Source organism: Pantherophis guttatus, chromosome 1, assembly GCF_059756535.1.
Source record: "Pantherophis guttatus breed Tessera chromosome 1, ASM5975653v1, whole genome shotgun sequence".
Taxonomy (NCBI): Eukaryota; Metazoa; Chordata; class Lepidosauria; order Squamata; family Colubridae; genus Pantherophis; species Pantherophis guttatus.
In genome coordinates, this window is record NC_142063.1 from 233,697,256 (window position 1) to 233,710,693 (window position 13,438).

The 13,438-nt window shown below is 38.0% G+C and overlaps 1 protein-coding gene across 1 annotated transcript in view; it reads right to left on the bottom strand.

Annotated features, from left to right (window-relative positions):
* IBTK (inhibitor of Bruton tyrosine kinase) overlaps positions 1 to 12,835 on the bottom strand; it is a 44,970-nt gene extending 32,135 nt beyond the window's left edge. Inside the window, exons 1-6 of the mRNA XM_087882540.1 lie at positions 12,421 to 12,835; positions 6,078 to 6,723; positions 5,347 to 5,443; positions 3,267 to 3,391; positions 2,216 to 2,326; positions 730 to 900 (exon numbers count right to left, since the gene is read on the bottom strand). Of these exons, the coding sequence (XP_087738666.1) occupies positions 730 to 900; positions 2,216 to 2,326; positions 3,267 to 3,391; positions 5,347 to 5,443; positions 6,078 to 6,425 (852 nt within the window). The 5' untranslated portion in view covers positions 6,426 to 6,723; positions 12,421 to 12,835. The remainder of the gene's footprint in view (positions 1 to 729; positions 901 to 2,215; positions 2,327 to 3,266; positions 3,392 to 5,346; positions 5,444 to 6,077; positions 6,724 to 12,420) is intronic.
* Between the last annotated feature and the right edge of the window lie 603 nt (positions 12,836 to 13,438).

Consider the following 13,438-nt stretch of genomic DNA (forward strand, 5'->3'; position numbering starts at 1 on the left):
CCAAAAGGTGGGGGCCAGTGGGTGGGCGGGGCTACATTCGGTGTATAAGATGCACCTAAATTTTCTCCCTCTTTTAGGGGGGAAAAAGGTGCGTTTTATACTCCGAAAAATACAGTAACTGTAGTAGGAACTGACAATTGCTATCTTAAGTCAGGTGTGAGCATGTGACTTTTCATTTTTCAACCGTGTCACTTAGCAATGGAGTTACCAGTCCAATAGTAGATGGTAAATGAGGACTACCTATTTCTTCTGTCATTGAGAAAGCTATTAAAAGTTGGTCTTTCAGACATGATTTCAGAGATTAACATCTAACTGCTGCATTTCATTTTAATGTGTTTTATGTTACATTTTAATTCTGGATTTTATATACTTATATAGTGATAGAACATAGTTTTATAATCCTTCTACAAGCAGGCTTTGTGAACTGTCTAGAATTTTTATAATAGAGCAGAATATAAATACTGTAAAATAAATAATAAATATCACACAATACTACTACTGGCACTATATCTGATGTATGAATGTGCATATATATGATTCTGAATTGTAAGGACTGAGATGGGCAGCTATAGAAATTGGGATGGATGGATGGATGGATGGATGGGTGGATGGAAGGATGGATGGACAATAGAGTATGTTCATGCTCACAAGGTGTGCACACTTGGTGCATGAACATACAAATGTATAGGCACATCTAAAACACCTTCTTAGTAAGGAGGTTAATTTTACCTGTCTGGGAACACTGCAGTTAGGAGGAGGAGGATGTATACCAAGCTGATGAAAAGTATTGATGCCAAAGGCATATAGACATCCATCTTCTGTTAGTACAAGTGTATGATCTTTAGCTGCTGCCACTTGAGAACACTGATGACCCACCAAGCTTTCTACCAGTCTAGGAATCTAAGACAGATGAAGAAGAAAATGTCATCTTCAACAATTCAAGCCACATCTCTCTATTAGAAGGTTCATTACCAAGAACTAAAGCAAAATCACCTTCAAAAGGTGTCTCCACTCATCCTTTGTCTGGTAGGACACCTTGTAACAATACTGTTATTACGATACAAGTTTTTGTGGAGAAAATAAAACTCTCTCAATGTACTACAAAGCTGTTACTTTTCCTGAAATAATATAACCCATACACACTGGAAACTGACTAAATAAATGTCTTAATAGTGTTTTCATTATATTCTAATAAATTTGTTAATTTTAAAGTATAGGAATCTGTTTTGCTGAAAAGTACTCGTCCATGGCTACCTTTCAAAATATTATCCAAGATTATTCTTTAATTTATGTTCCCTACCAGATAGTTTGAGAACTCATTAATAATGAGTTTATTTATGGAATCAACTACCAATATATTTAACTATAGATTTAAAAAGCTCAATATGATCTACCCATTAAAATTAGAATTATAACATTCCAGTGGTGAAATCCTACCAGTTCGCACCGGTTCGGGTTAACCGGTAGTGATAAAAGCTATCTGTTTGGCGAACTGGTAGTAAAAAAAAAGCTACCAATTGGTCTGAACTGGTATTTCCAACAATCAGCTGTGCTGCGCAATTTATATTCGCTAGAAAGCAGGAAATCCTGCTTTCTAAGTGAATCTAAGTAGCACGGCACAGCTGTTCCCCTCTCGTTGTTCTACTTACCTTAAGCATCCTTTTTCCGCACAAAGCGTGCGTTTGGCATGCACTGCACATGCAGCGTGCATTTGGTGCACACCTCACATGCATGGGCAGCGAACTGGTGGAAAACCGCAGAGGATTTCACTACTGCAACATCCCCAAATTTCTTCAAGAAGTATATATGTAATAATATGCATGTATGTGTATATATTTGCTTGTATGCTGTAAGTCCATGTACATAAACAATTAAAAGTATAAGAATGGTATTTTAATATTATAAGACAACCTTATACCCTCCAACTACACTGGACTATTTCCATCATCATTTCCATAATTCCATTATGGAATAAAAGTCTCAAGCTGTGGATAATGGGGGAGTAACATCTGTGTACATGTACTGTGTACATGACATTCCGGATATGCAATTAGAATTATAGTATTCATATTTAAAACAGACTACATTAAACAGAAACATGTTTTTCAATATCTGCTAAATAGCCAGTTTTTAAAAAGAAATTAGAAGTCCTATAGCTTAGTGGATCTAAAAATCAGTATTTTTTTCATAATCTAAATTATTAGTTTTAAAATACCAAGCAAGTCTGTTCGTCACCATGCCCCAAGCGACCTCCTTGACCATGCCCACAGGTATAAACCTGTCCTTTCTGGGAAAGGAACACCGAATGAAATTTGCAGAGTACCACCTGCAGAGGTAAAAAGAGAGATTTTCTAAAAAGTAAGAACTTGAACTTCATCTAGCTAACTTTTGCAAAGTAATTTGATATTCATTTATTTTGTAATAATATGGAAACAAATCATGCCTCAATTTGATTTTAAATATATACTAAACAAATTTAAATGAATTGCACATTGTACATTTATAATACTAGATGCCTACACAAAAAACCACTTACTATATTGACTGTATTACAGGAAAAAGTAACGTAAGAAAAATGTATACTTTGAAAATAATTGTCTTTATTTCTAATATTTTTTAAATGAGTTTTAAAACAACAAAAATTACCAAGATAAAGCATAACTTTATTCATGATTTTATGTATGTAGGTCATTTCCTACATATCCACCTATGGAAAGGCGGACAGTAGCATAAGCTCTGCCATTTCTGACTGAATTTCATGCCCAACCTGGCTCCTACAGATAACCAAGGAGATGTGGAACATTGGAAGTGATAAGTGCTTCTTTGAGGAAGGATGAAATGCCAACTCCTTCCTGGAGGCGTGTGCTGTCTTGAAGAAGCCCTCTCTCAGTTGAACCATGCTGAACAACTACTGCCTAGTCTCCATCCTTCTCTTTGAAAAGAAGGTTGTTGAGAGAATAGGGAAGACCATAGAGGAAAGAGTGGTATCAAAGTACTAAAAATCATTTCTTGCTAAGGATTTTAGGATAGGACTGGATCAGAAACTAAAGTATTTATGAAATCAGAAAGAAAACTGGTTTAGCCACAGATGTATAATAAGAAAAGTGGCCCAGAAGAATATCACAGCTCTTTTCAAATATTCCTGTTAAGAAGAAAGGGAGCAGCTATGCAAGAACTCCTCCCAACCCCTATGGTCAATCAAGTGTTTACCACTGCCGCCACCCTAGTTTCCCACCTTCCAAAACTTTCCACAATGCCTACATTACCTGTTTAATATAAATCCCATTTCGAGGAAAGAGATCCACCAATTCAGGATGATGTCTACTCTGCTGACCACCATGGCCTAAAGTAAAATTGATGTTGTTTCCCCAGGTATAGACATCTGTGGGATCTGAAGTAAAATGGTAAGTTCTTCACTGCAGTGTCTCATTTGACGTGTGGATGAAATGCATTTACTTTTTTTCTGCTTATGAATGCTTTTCATATATTCCGAAAATATAATTTAGGAATATTAATCTGTAATACTGTATTATTGCAACAAAATTATACACCCAATAATTTGCATAATCAAAATTAAGATAATAGCATCTTAAAAGATAGACATATTCAGTGTACAACCAGACATATAATTTTATCAAAGCTGAATCAGACATTATTCATAATAGCAAGTGTTGCATTTTCAATTTTTATATTATACTCGACAGCCCATGCCCTGTTGGGTCACCACATCAGAGACATTTCCTTGCCTGAACAGAAAAACACAATGACCAAAAACAGGCAAAAAAATCTGTGAGAGGAAGAGCAGACTACCTGCCTGCTTCCCCATTGAGTTTCCTTGTGGGAAACTGGCAGGGAGATCTCCCTTCTTTCCAGCAGGCAGCTAAGTGACTGCTGGAGGGGATGGAACAAGAGATTGCAAGACTGACTGGTAAACTGTCATGGAACATTGAAAATAAAGATCATGTGACCAGTGCAACAGCAGCCAGTAGCAATGAAGCAGGCCCAACTTTTCTTCCTCGGGAATCTTAAATCCCAGATTTTGGATATATTCTGTAAGGCCATTTGAGGTACCTCGGTTCAAAAATTATTGCCCTATGATGCACCACTTTGCTTGGTTAAAGGACGTAACAAGAGATTTAGTAGATTATAGATAGAAATATATTTCATCTTACAAGTATATTTTGTAAAATATGTTCCCAAAGGCAAACTGGTATTTGATACCAAACCTGATAAAGGTAAAGGTAAAGGTTCCCCTCGCACATATGTGCTAGTCATTCCCAACTCTAGGGGGCTGTGCTCACCTCCATTTCAAAGCCAAAGAGCCAGCGCTGTTCGAAGACATCTCCGTGGTCATGTGCCTGGCAAGACTAAATGCCAAAGGCGCACGGAACGCTGTTACCTTCCCACCAAAGGTGGTCCCTATTTTTCTACTTGCATTTTTTACGTGCTTTCGAATTGCTAGGTTGGCAGAAGCTGGGGGACAAGTAATGGGAGCTCACCCCATTATGCAGTACTAGGGATTTGAACCGCTGAACTGCCGACCTTTCGATTGACAAGTTCAGCGTCTTAGCTACTGAGCCACCGCATCCCTCACTGAGCCACCGCGTTCCTACCAAAACTGATACTTACTTTTTTATTACAAAACAGAATTTAAAAAACAGTGTTTTGGAGGAAAGGGCAATTTATTTAAAACTAACATACTTTACTAAGAGAATAAGCTGAGCATACAAGTTCAGAAGAATGAATTAGTATGTACCACCAGATGGTATGTAAAAGAGTATAGTAGTAAAGGTAGTAAGTAGTTGTTGCTATCATTAGATAAAGTTTATGGATTATTCCATTAAAAAAAAAGAATGTAATTTACAAATTTAAAAAGGTACAAAAATGCAGCTTCAATATGCTAAGGTAAATTAGCATATGATTACTTTAAAAGAGTAGATTATAACCTCATCCTTTTTAATAGCATCAATAATATATACACATGGCCCAAAATAGATGATTTAACAATACCCTCAGGTTGGAATAGTCAAACATTGCAGCTTTAGGATAAAAGATTACTTCTACAAGCAGAGCAGACACAAAATATTGGCCTCCCTTGTTTTCTAATTGACACTTACCCACCATAATGGATTGAAAATGGACAAATTAAAGTACCTAACAATGCCCACACATTGTGATAATTGTTTTTAAGACCAAATATACCATGAAAGATATTCCATACCTACTGGATTGTTACATTCAAAAGATATTTTTAATATATTCACTGACTATATCTCTTCCCATCATCCCCAAAACAATTATGTTTATGTTTAAGTGCATAACAAGCCTCTCAGTGGAATGACCAACCTGTATTCTTGAAGGTAACGAAGGCTGGCCTGTCTTTCATAACAAGATCCAAAGCAGACAAGCCTTCTTTATCCTGAACATACAAATTCACACCGTGCTGAAAGCAAGGGGAAAATAAATGGAAAAAAATGAGACACTCTGCACTAAACCCATAATACACAAATAGAATAATGTACAAATCCAACCCCCCAAGCTGTGATGTCAGGCTAAACATTCCCCAACCTTGTTAAATGCAGAAATAATTTTTGACCAACTATTGCTACTACTTTCTTCATTTTTCCAATCACTTTTTTGCATCATTTTTGCACCCCTAAAGTAGGGATATTTAATAAAGCAGCTACCAAATACAGTCAACATAATACAATCTAGAATTACTCTCTAGTTTAAAGCTATTTTAATAGATAAGAGGCAAATTTGAATCCATTATGTCAGATATTTCTCTACTTCACTTAACTTGATTGACAAATAAATTTCTTTCCAATTATTCTTAATTCTTCAACATTTGTGGGTGGGGAACCTTTTTGCTTAAACATTCTGTCAAAAGACCAATCTAGTTACTTTATTTAGCACTTCAGCAAACAGCTAAAAGCTTTGTGTAGATAAAAGAAATATTAATTACATTGGATCTGACAACAATGCAATCAGCATCTGTTTATGCATTTTTTTTCTTTTGCCCAATTTGATTTCAGGCTTGGCATAGATTCGTAATGTTAATAAAAGCTGTGAAATACCTTTAGTAATGACCATGCACAATCTATATGGCCATAGAAAATGCCACGATGCAAAGCTGTCCATCCTGACTCCTTGTCTTTTGCCAACAAATCCACTCCGTTTGTTTCTGCCAACCAGTCTAGCACTCCTTTTTTACCACAAGAGGAGGCAATATGGAGGGCATTCCTGCCAAACGTATCCTTGCTTGTTGCGGCATTATAGCAGTGAGAAGTGAGGAAGGCTTTGATCTGACCTTCACTTCCCCGGGTCACTACGGAAACAATATCTAAAGCATGCTGTAATGAGCGACACTTTGAGGTACAATCAGGCACCAAAGAACTCATCTTATTCCCTGCTGAACTGTTCATTTATGCAAGACAAGGCCCTGCAAATTTTCCCTTTGTTCTTTCTTCACAAGAGGTTCATGATTTCCACCTTTCGACCAGCTTCCATGAGAATCTTTGTGCTATTAAGGCTTGATATTTAAAAAAATAAATAACTTTATCGATATAAATTGAGAGTTCATTTCCTCATTTTAAATCTACAAAATATATTATTACTGTCCAGAAAAAAATATGACTCCAAAAAGCAACACACGGAAGGGGGAGGGGAGCTCCCCCTCCACTCGTTCTAGGTCTTTCAAATAGCCATAATTGCAAGAGAGACCTGTAAGAAGATGAATAAAAGAAGAAATATATTAGAAATATACTATCTAACATCATAGAATTGCAGTTTCTTTCTTTTTTCAGAAAAAAAGCAAAATTTCCAAATCAAACATCCTCCCATAGTGTTCACCCATATTCTATACAAAGCTTGGAGAAAGACCCAAGTTTTCAGGACTCATTTAAGGGTGTGTGCGCACAAAAATATGAAACTGATGGAACATTTTTCTGGGGGGCAGGTGCTGTGATAGAGAAGGCCTACTTCTTTTGTCCCATCTGATGATACTGTTTAATAAGGGGACCTGAAGCAGGCCGACTTTGCCTGACTGTAGAGTATGAAGAGAAATAGATGGCTTCTCAAATAATAAATTTGGCAGCAGGGAACCGCACCCAAGAGAATGGATGCATCTGAAAACATGATCCTGACAATTACTGTCATGATGAGACTTCAGTACCTTGATGCAGTTAATCAGCAGTTCCTAGAACAGCATTAATAGTGATATTGTAATACTTACTGATTAAGATCCAATAAAGTAAATGTTATACTTGATATTCATAGTGCTTAATCTCAGTGGATATATTTTTCTTTTTTAATTATTTCTTTTTAAATAGAACTCAATCCTCAATTGAATTTATTTGACCGAAGGTTATGTCTCCTTTTAAGAGAATATTAATGATTTAAATTTTATGCTAAAATATATACTATATTTATTTGCAGATAAGCCAATCTGCAGATAAGATGACTCTCAAAGTTTTAGTTAAAATATTATGAGAAATGTGACATCTGCAGACAACACAACCCTCAAAATTTTCATATATTTTAATTTTCATAATTGACATCCACAATAGGTGCATTTTTCATAGTATTTTTAATAAAAAATTGAAGGTCTGCTTATTTGCAGATGGGTTTATCCATGAGTACAATCAAAATATGTGGGTAGTTTTAAAAAGGATGGATAGATAGATAGATAGATAGATAGACAGACAGACAGACAGACAGACAGACAAAGTGACTATTGTAGCAAGATGCCACTGTTAGGAAAATCCCACGGGGTCACAGCACCCTTGGTTCATGTGATCAACATTTGCACGTTCTTTCAGCTTCCCCCTTGACTTTGCTTATTGGAAGCTGGCAGTAATGGTTGCAAATGGTGATCTATAATAAGATGCTGCAATGTCATAATTACAAACCAAATCTCAATCACATGACCATAGAGATGCTGTGACACTGCAGGTATGAGGACCCACCATAAGTCTCCCTCATGCAGCGTAGCCTACCTTTGAAATGAACAAGTAATAGTTCAACAAGGATAAATTGTATTTGCAAATAAACCCATCTACAGATAAGTCAAACCTCATTTTGGGGATGTATTTCAGTATTTAAAATTCTCAGCTCATGAGTATATTCAGTATCTTTATATTGATTTAAAAATAAAAATAAGTTTAAATATCAGAACAGCTTTTTAATGTATTATGAAGTAAATTTTATAAGAAAGATTCTCTTTTAAGGAGATAGGGGTACAGGAATGGCAATAAATTTAATCCTATCCATGTTAGAAATACAATAATGTATTTATTCTAAAAGCATTACAAATCAGTGTGACCCCCAAAACATAATGTATTCTAACCACATAGACTTCAGAGATATACCATTCAAAAATATCAGCAACTATGCAATACAATATAAACACATTTCCAATTTCTCCTCTCTGGACATGAGATGTTTGCAAACAATAGAAAGAGAACAGTGTGTGTCACAGAACAAAGAAACCTGCAACCAATCTCATGACTATTTAAAATGAATCAACAAATAGATTGCCAAGTAGCTTGCAACAATGCAAGTGCCTGTGTGTACCAGAAGCCTCTCAGAACACTGAATTATCCAATAATTACTGGTGCAATTAACCTTAAAACCTTATATAATTCTAGTATATAATATCCTCGCAGCAGGTATTCCATAGCAACTCTTTTCTTCAAGATAGCTTATCCTCAGGATTTGAGGGAACAGGCCCAACTCAGATTTGAAGTAGTTGCCAACAGAAGTTACAACTTTCCAAATATGAACTTCATAATACCTTTTTAGCAAAGTGGCATCAATCTCTGATTTGTAGCAGTACAGAATGATTAACTCATGTATTTTATAATGAAAGAACCAAATCACAAACAAGATTCTCTAAAGCTATGTGGGTAATTGTTAGCACATGGGCAGATTAAAAAAAACTTTGTAGAAAAAAATGAAGCAATAAATTTTTGATTTTAAAAATAATGAAAGCCTCGCTGCTTCAGAATGCATATTCAGACTTTATTTATTTATTTATTTATCCAATTTATATGCCGCCCTTCTCCGTAGACTCAGGGCCGCATACAATGCATACATTATATAATGCAGCATACAATGCATTATAGAAATAGCCTATACTTTAGGCTATTTTTGCATACTTTTTTGTATATACCTGCTTATTAGGGCTTTTGGCCCCCCTTAAGTGGTGTTGTTCTGTACAAAGCTGGCTTATTGCCCCCACAATCCGGGTCCTCAATTTACCTACCTCGAAAGGATGGAAGGCTGAGTCAACCTTGAGCCTGGTGAGATTCCAACTTGCACTAATTGCAGGCAGCTGACAGCTAAGTGCTAGCACTTAACAGCACTTTAGTCCGCTGCACCACCAAGGCTCTAACTGAGATGCCAGTTAAAGAAAGTAAGAAGAGTTTTAGATATACTAGTACTGAAAAATTTCACTTGCTTTAGATAAGCATGCAATTTAAAGCATTCACAGTACAGTATTGCTGGTTTCTAATTTCTCATTATTTTATTCTGCTAAAGAACATTTAGATTCATCCACTTTTAATCATTAAGATTTTATTGTAAGTTCATATTATTGGAGAATGTAACTGTATCTTCTTTTCATTTTAAATAAGAAATATATGTAGGGACTTATTTTAAGGTTTGGCTAAGGAGACAAACTAATAAGAAAAATATATTTAGACCTCCAATAAATAAATATTTTACTAGTTTCTTAGGAGCCAAAAACACTGCTCTGAAACTAGCACTGTAAAAACACTGACTTAGTTCTGAAACTCAGTTAAGAGCATTTTGTAAGGGATAGTTGTAATGACTCAGGAAAAAAAAATAAGAAAGAGCAAATGACAAAATTCACAGTTAAGCAATAAAAAGTGTCACAAAACAATGAACAAACTTTTGATATTTTCATGAATGTTTATGAAAGGAGAAAAATGAGAAGAAGCTTGTAAATTTCAAAGTCACCATTTGGATATTTAGTCACAGTACGGTCACGGCCTAGAAGAGAAAAATAACATTTGAAGAAACTGTGTGAAAGCTCTTCTCTTCACAAATGCAGACAGACAATCACACTATTACATGCTACCTTTTTATTCCAAAGTGATACAGTGGTACAAAAGCTAAGTGTGGTATAATAGTTAGTGTTGGACTGGCATAAAAAAAAACAGGATCAACACCATATTCAACCACAGATCACTGGGTGACTTTGGACCAGTCATTAATCCTCAATCCAACCTGTCTCACTGTGTTCTTGAGTGGTAGCTCACCATCTTGGGCTTTTGAAAGATGAGATAAATGAATCTCATAAATAAATACATAAAATGACTGTGGAATGCATTGGAAGTTTTTTGGGGGGATTGACAAATCTCTTCAGATTTCTTCCCCTAAAAATGCATTGCATTTCTATTAATCCTCTTCTATAGGTAATGTTAATTTAGCTATATGAGGACTAGGTCTCAGACAAATCAGCCATTCAAGCTAAGCCAGGTCAAGAAACAGATACTGTAGGAATAGACTTTACTGCTGTAGGGGATAATAACAGAATCTTGAAAGCCAGTCCAAGTTTATCTCTGTCCCATCTTATATTAAAGAAAATCAGTGTAGAATTATTTTGAGCTTTTTCAAGCATCTTTCAATTTTGGGACTGTGTAGGTCTGTGTAGCAATCTTAGACTTCTCCAAGAATCTCCTTAATAGCTTGTCCCTTCTTTCCCCATTTAATAGCGCTTTCATACTTTCCAAGGCCAACTCTACATTCCTTTACATTCTCTCTGCTACTAACAGATGCCCAATGCTATATATTTCATAAATTTTGCCAGTGCCTCAGTATTAGTACTGTTAACACTATTAATGTCAGAGGTATAAGGTCAACGTATAAAAAGAGGCACATCAAAGTGGTTCAGTCACCCAACCCATATCAAACATTCTTGTGGCTTGTAACTGGGATTCATTTTAAAATCTTTGCGAGAGCCAACAAATTACAGCTAATTAGTACTTATTTACCAATAGTTGGCCTATTTGGCACAACATCTACCACGTTTGAAACATAATTCACTTAGCTTCCTAACCATAACATACAAAATTTTATTTTGACAAACCACATTACAACAAACAAAATAGTGAAGATGCCACAGAGAATCAAGAAATTACCAAGACCAGCATAAAAGAAACACAAATCCTAAACAATGTTTAAAAATGAGATAGACAATAGGTACGATGGTTGATAGGATAGACACACAGACATGTATGTACACAGAGAGAGAGAGAGGTATTCCTTGCTTCTCAGTATTTTACACTCATTCCTTGATTTCTAAAAGCCATCCTACCTGAGGATTAAGGAGCATGAAAACTAATACACCTGGAGATCACAAAGCTCAAGAAGGCTGATAAAAGTGATTGATCACTCTAAAGTTGAAATATTTCCATATGAGATACCTTTCTCACAATGTAGGGTTTCCTCTATTCTATGAAGATAAACAACCTGCTAATGTGTGGCAATCATGCTACTGTCAGGGTAAAAAGAGTCAGGAAGTGACCTGACCTCAGCAACAGAAACATGAGAGAGTCAGGTAGTATTTAGCATTGTCAGTAAAACAAACAAATCATGCAAAAAGCTGCCCAGTATGCAACCCGCAAAACAGTGCAATTTTACTTCAGGATCGGAATCAGGACGACAGTACTGCTCTTGGGCAACTGCAGAATACAAGGTTTACTACAAAAAAGAAAAGGAAAAGGCAGGGCCCTTTTTTTTTTTTTGCTACCGTGATCCATAATTTTTGGATATGCATTACTGTAACCCAAGGAAATGCAATTTTCTTAATCTAGACCAGTGTTTCTCAACCTTGGAAGCTTGAAGATGGGTGGACTTCAACTCCCAGAATCCCCCAGCCAGCGCTGCTGGCTGGGGGATTCTGGGACTTGAAGTCCACCCATCTTCAAGCTACCAAGGTTGAGAAACACTGGTCTAGACTGATCTCTAGGAAGAAGAGGCAAGACTTAACTCCCTTTCCTTTTATACACCTAATCTTTTCCCAGCCATTTTCACCGTTGCACCGACTGCAGGCTTCCTTTCCCCTCTTCTGCTCTTTCTTCTTCATCTATTGGGATCAGCAACACACACACACACACACACACACAAATAGAGCTTTAGTATCTCCGTGACGTGCAGAAATTTAATCCGGGCACCTCATTCTTCTTGCCCATACTTGGAAACTCTGCACCTGTCGGATTTCTGCCTGCAAGTCGGTGTGAAAAGCAGAAGGCCAGAATTGGAGTGTGTGGGAGCGGGGGGGGGAGGGGGGGTGTTGAAGGTGCGCTCGCTACTCCCGCTCCGGTCCCTCCGGACACCCGGCTCCCCTCCCCACCCTCGCCCGCGATGAGTTTTCTCCTTTTGGGACTGCCTCACCAGTCGCTAGTTGAAGGAGCTAGAACGGTCACAGAAGGACGCGCGTTGGAGGGCCGGGAAACTCATCCTCAATGGGTCCGAAAGGCGCCGGGCCGGGTCAGGACGAGGCCGCGAAGGAGGAGGAGGAGACGACCCGAAGAGCCGCCACGGCTACAATCCTCCAAATGCCGCTGAGGGTGGCGAGAAAGATAGAGGCGGGGAGGAGGGGGACACGGGAGCAAAGGGGCGCAGGATTGGGCAGTGTGCTGAGTACTCCGAGTGCTGATTGGCTGGTGGGAAGGCCTAGCCTCCTCGCCTCCGGCTTCTGTCAGGCGCTGAAAAGAGGCTGACGCGTAAAAGGGCGCTTCGGGCAGGAGGCTTAAGGATAAAAGGGCGGCAGCTGAGGTGGAGCGGGCAATATCGGCTGCGCTTCCCTTGTTCCACCTGACTTGCAAGGCCGGGGTTGGTGCGATTTGTAGGCCCAGAAGCCCTTGTGTTTCCTCGCTGAAATATATTCTTTAGATTAGAAGGCTATCCAGAGGGGTCCTTGGTGCTCTCTTGAGCTTGCTGGTTTTCTTGCAGGCGTCTCGTTACCCAAACTAGGCAGCAATAAGCAATAGCACTTAGACTTATATACCGCTTCACGGTGCTTTACAGCCCTTTGTAAGCAGTTTACAGAGTCAGCGTATTGCCCCCCAACAATGTGGGTCCTCATTTTACCAACCTCGAAAGGATGGAAGGCTGAGTCAACCTTAAGCCTGGTGAGATTCGAACTGCCAAATTTGCAGGTCAGCAGAAGTAGCCTGCAGGACTGCATTCTAACCACTGGGCCACCACAGCTTACCATCAGTGCTAGTCTGGAGCTTGGCTAGCACTGATAATGTTGCCTAGTTTAGGTAATGAGATGTCTACAAGAAAACCAGTGGTGGGTTCCTCCTGGTTTAGCCCGGTTCAGCTGATATGATGTCACCAAACCGGTTCTCTTTTTTCGGGAGCTGGGGCCCCCTGCCCCCCCCCCCCGCGTTATTCTTTTATTTGG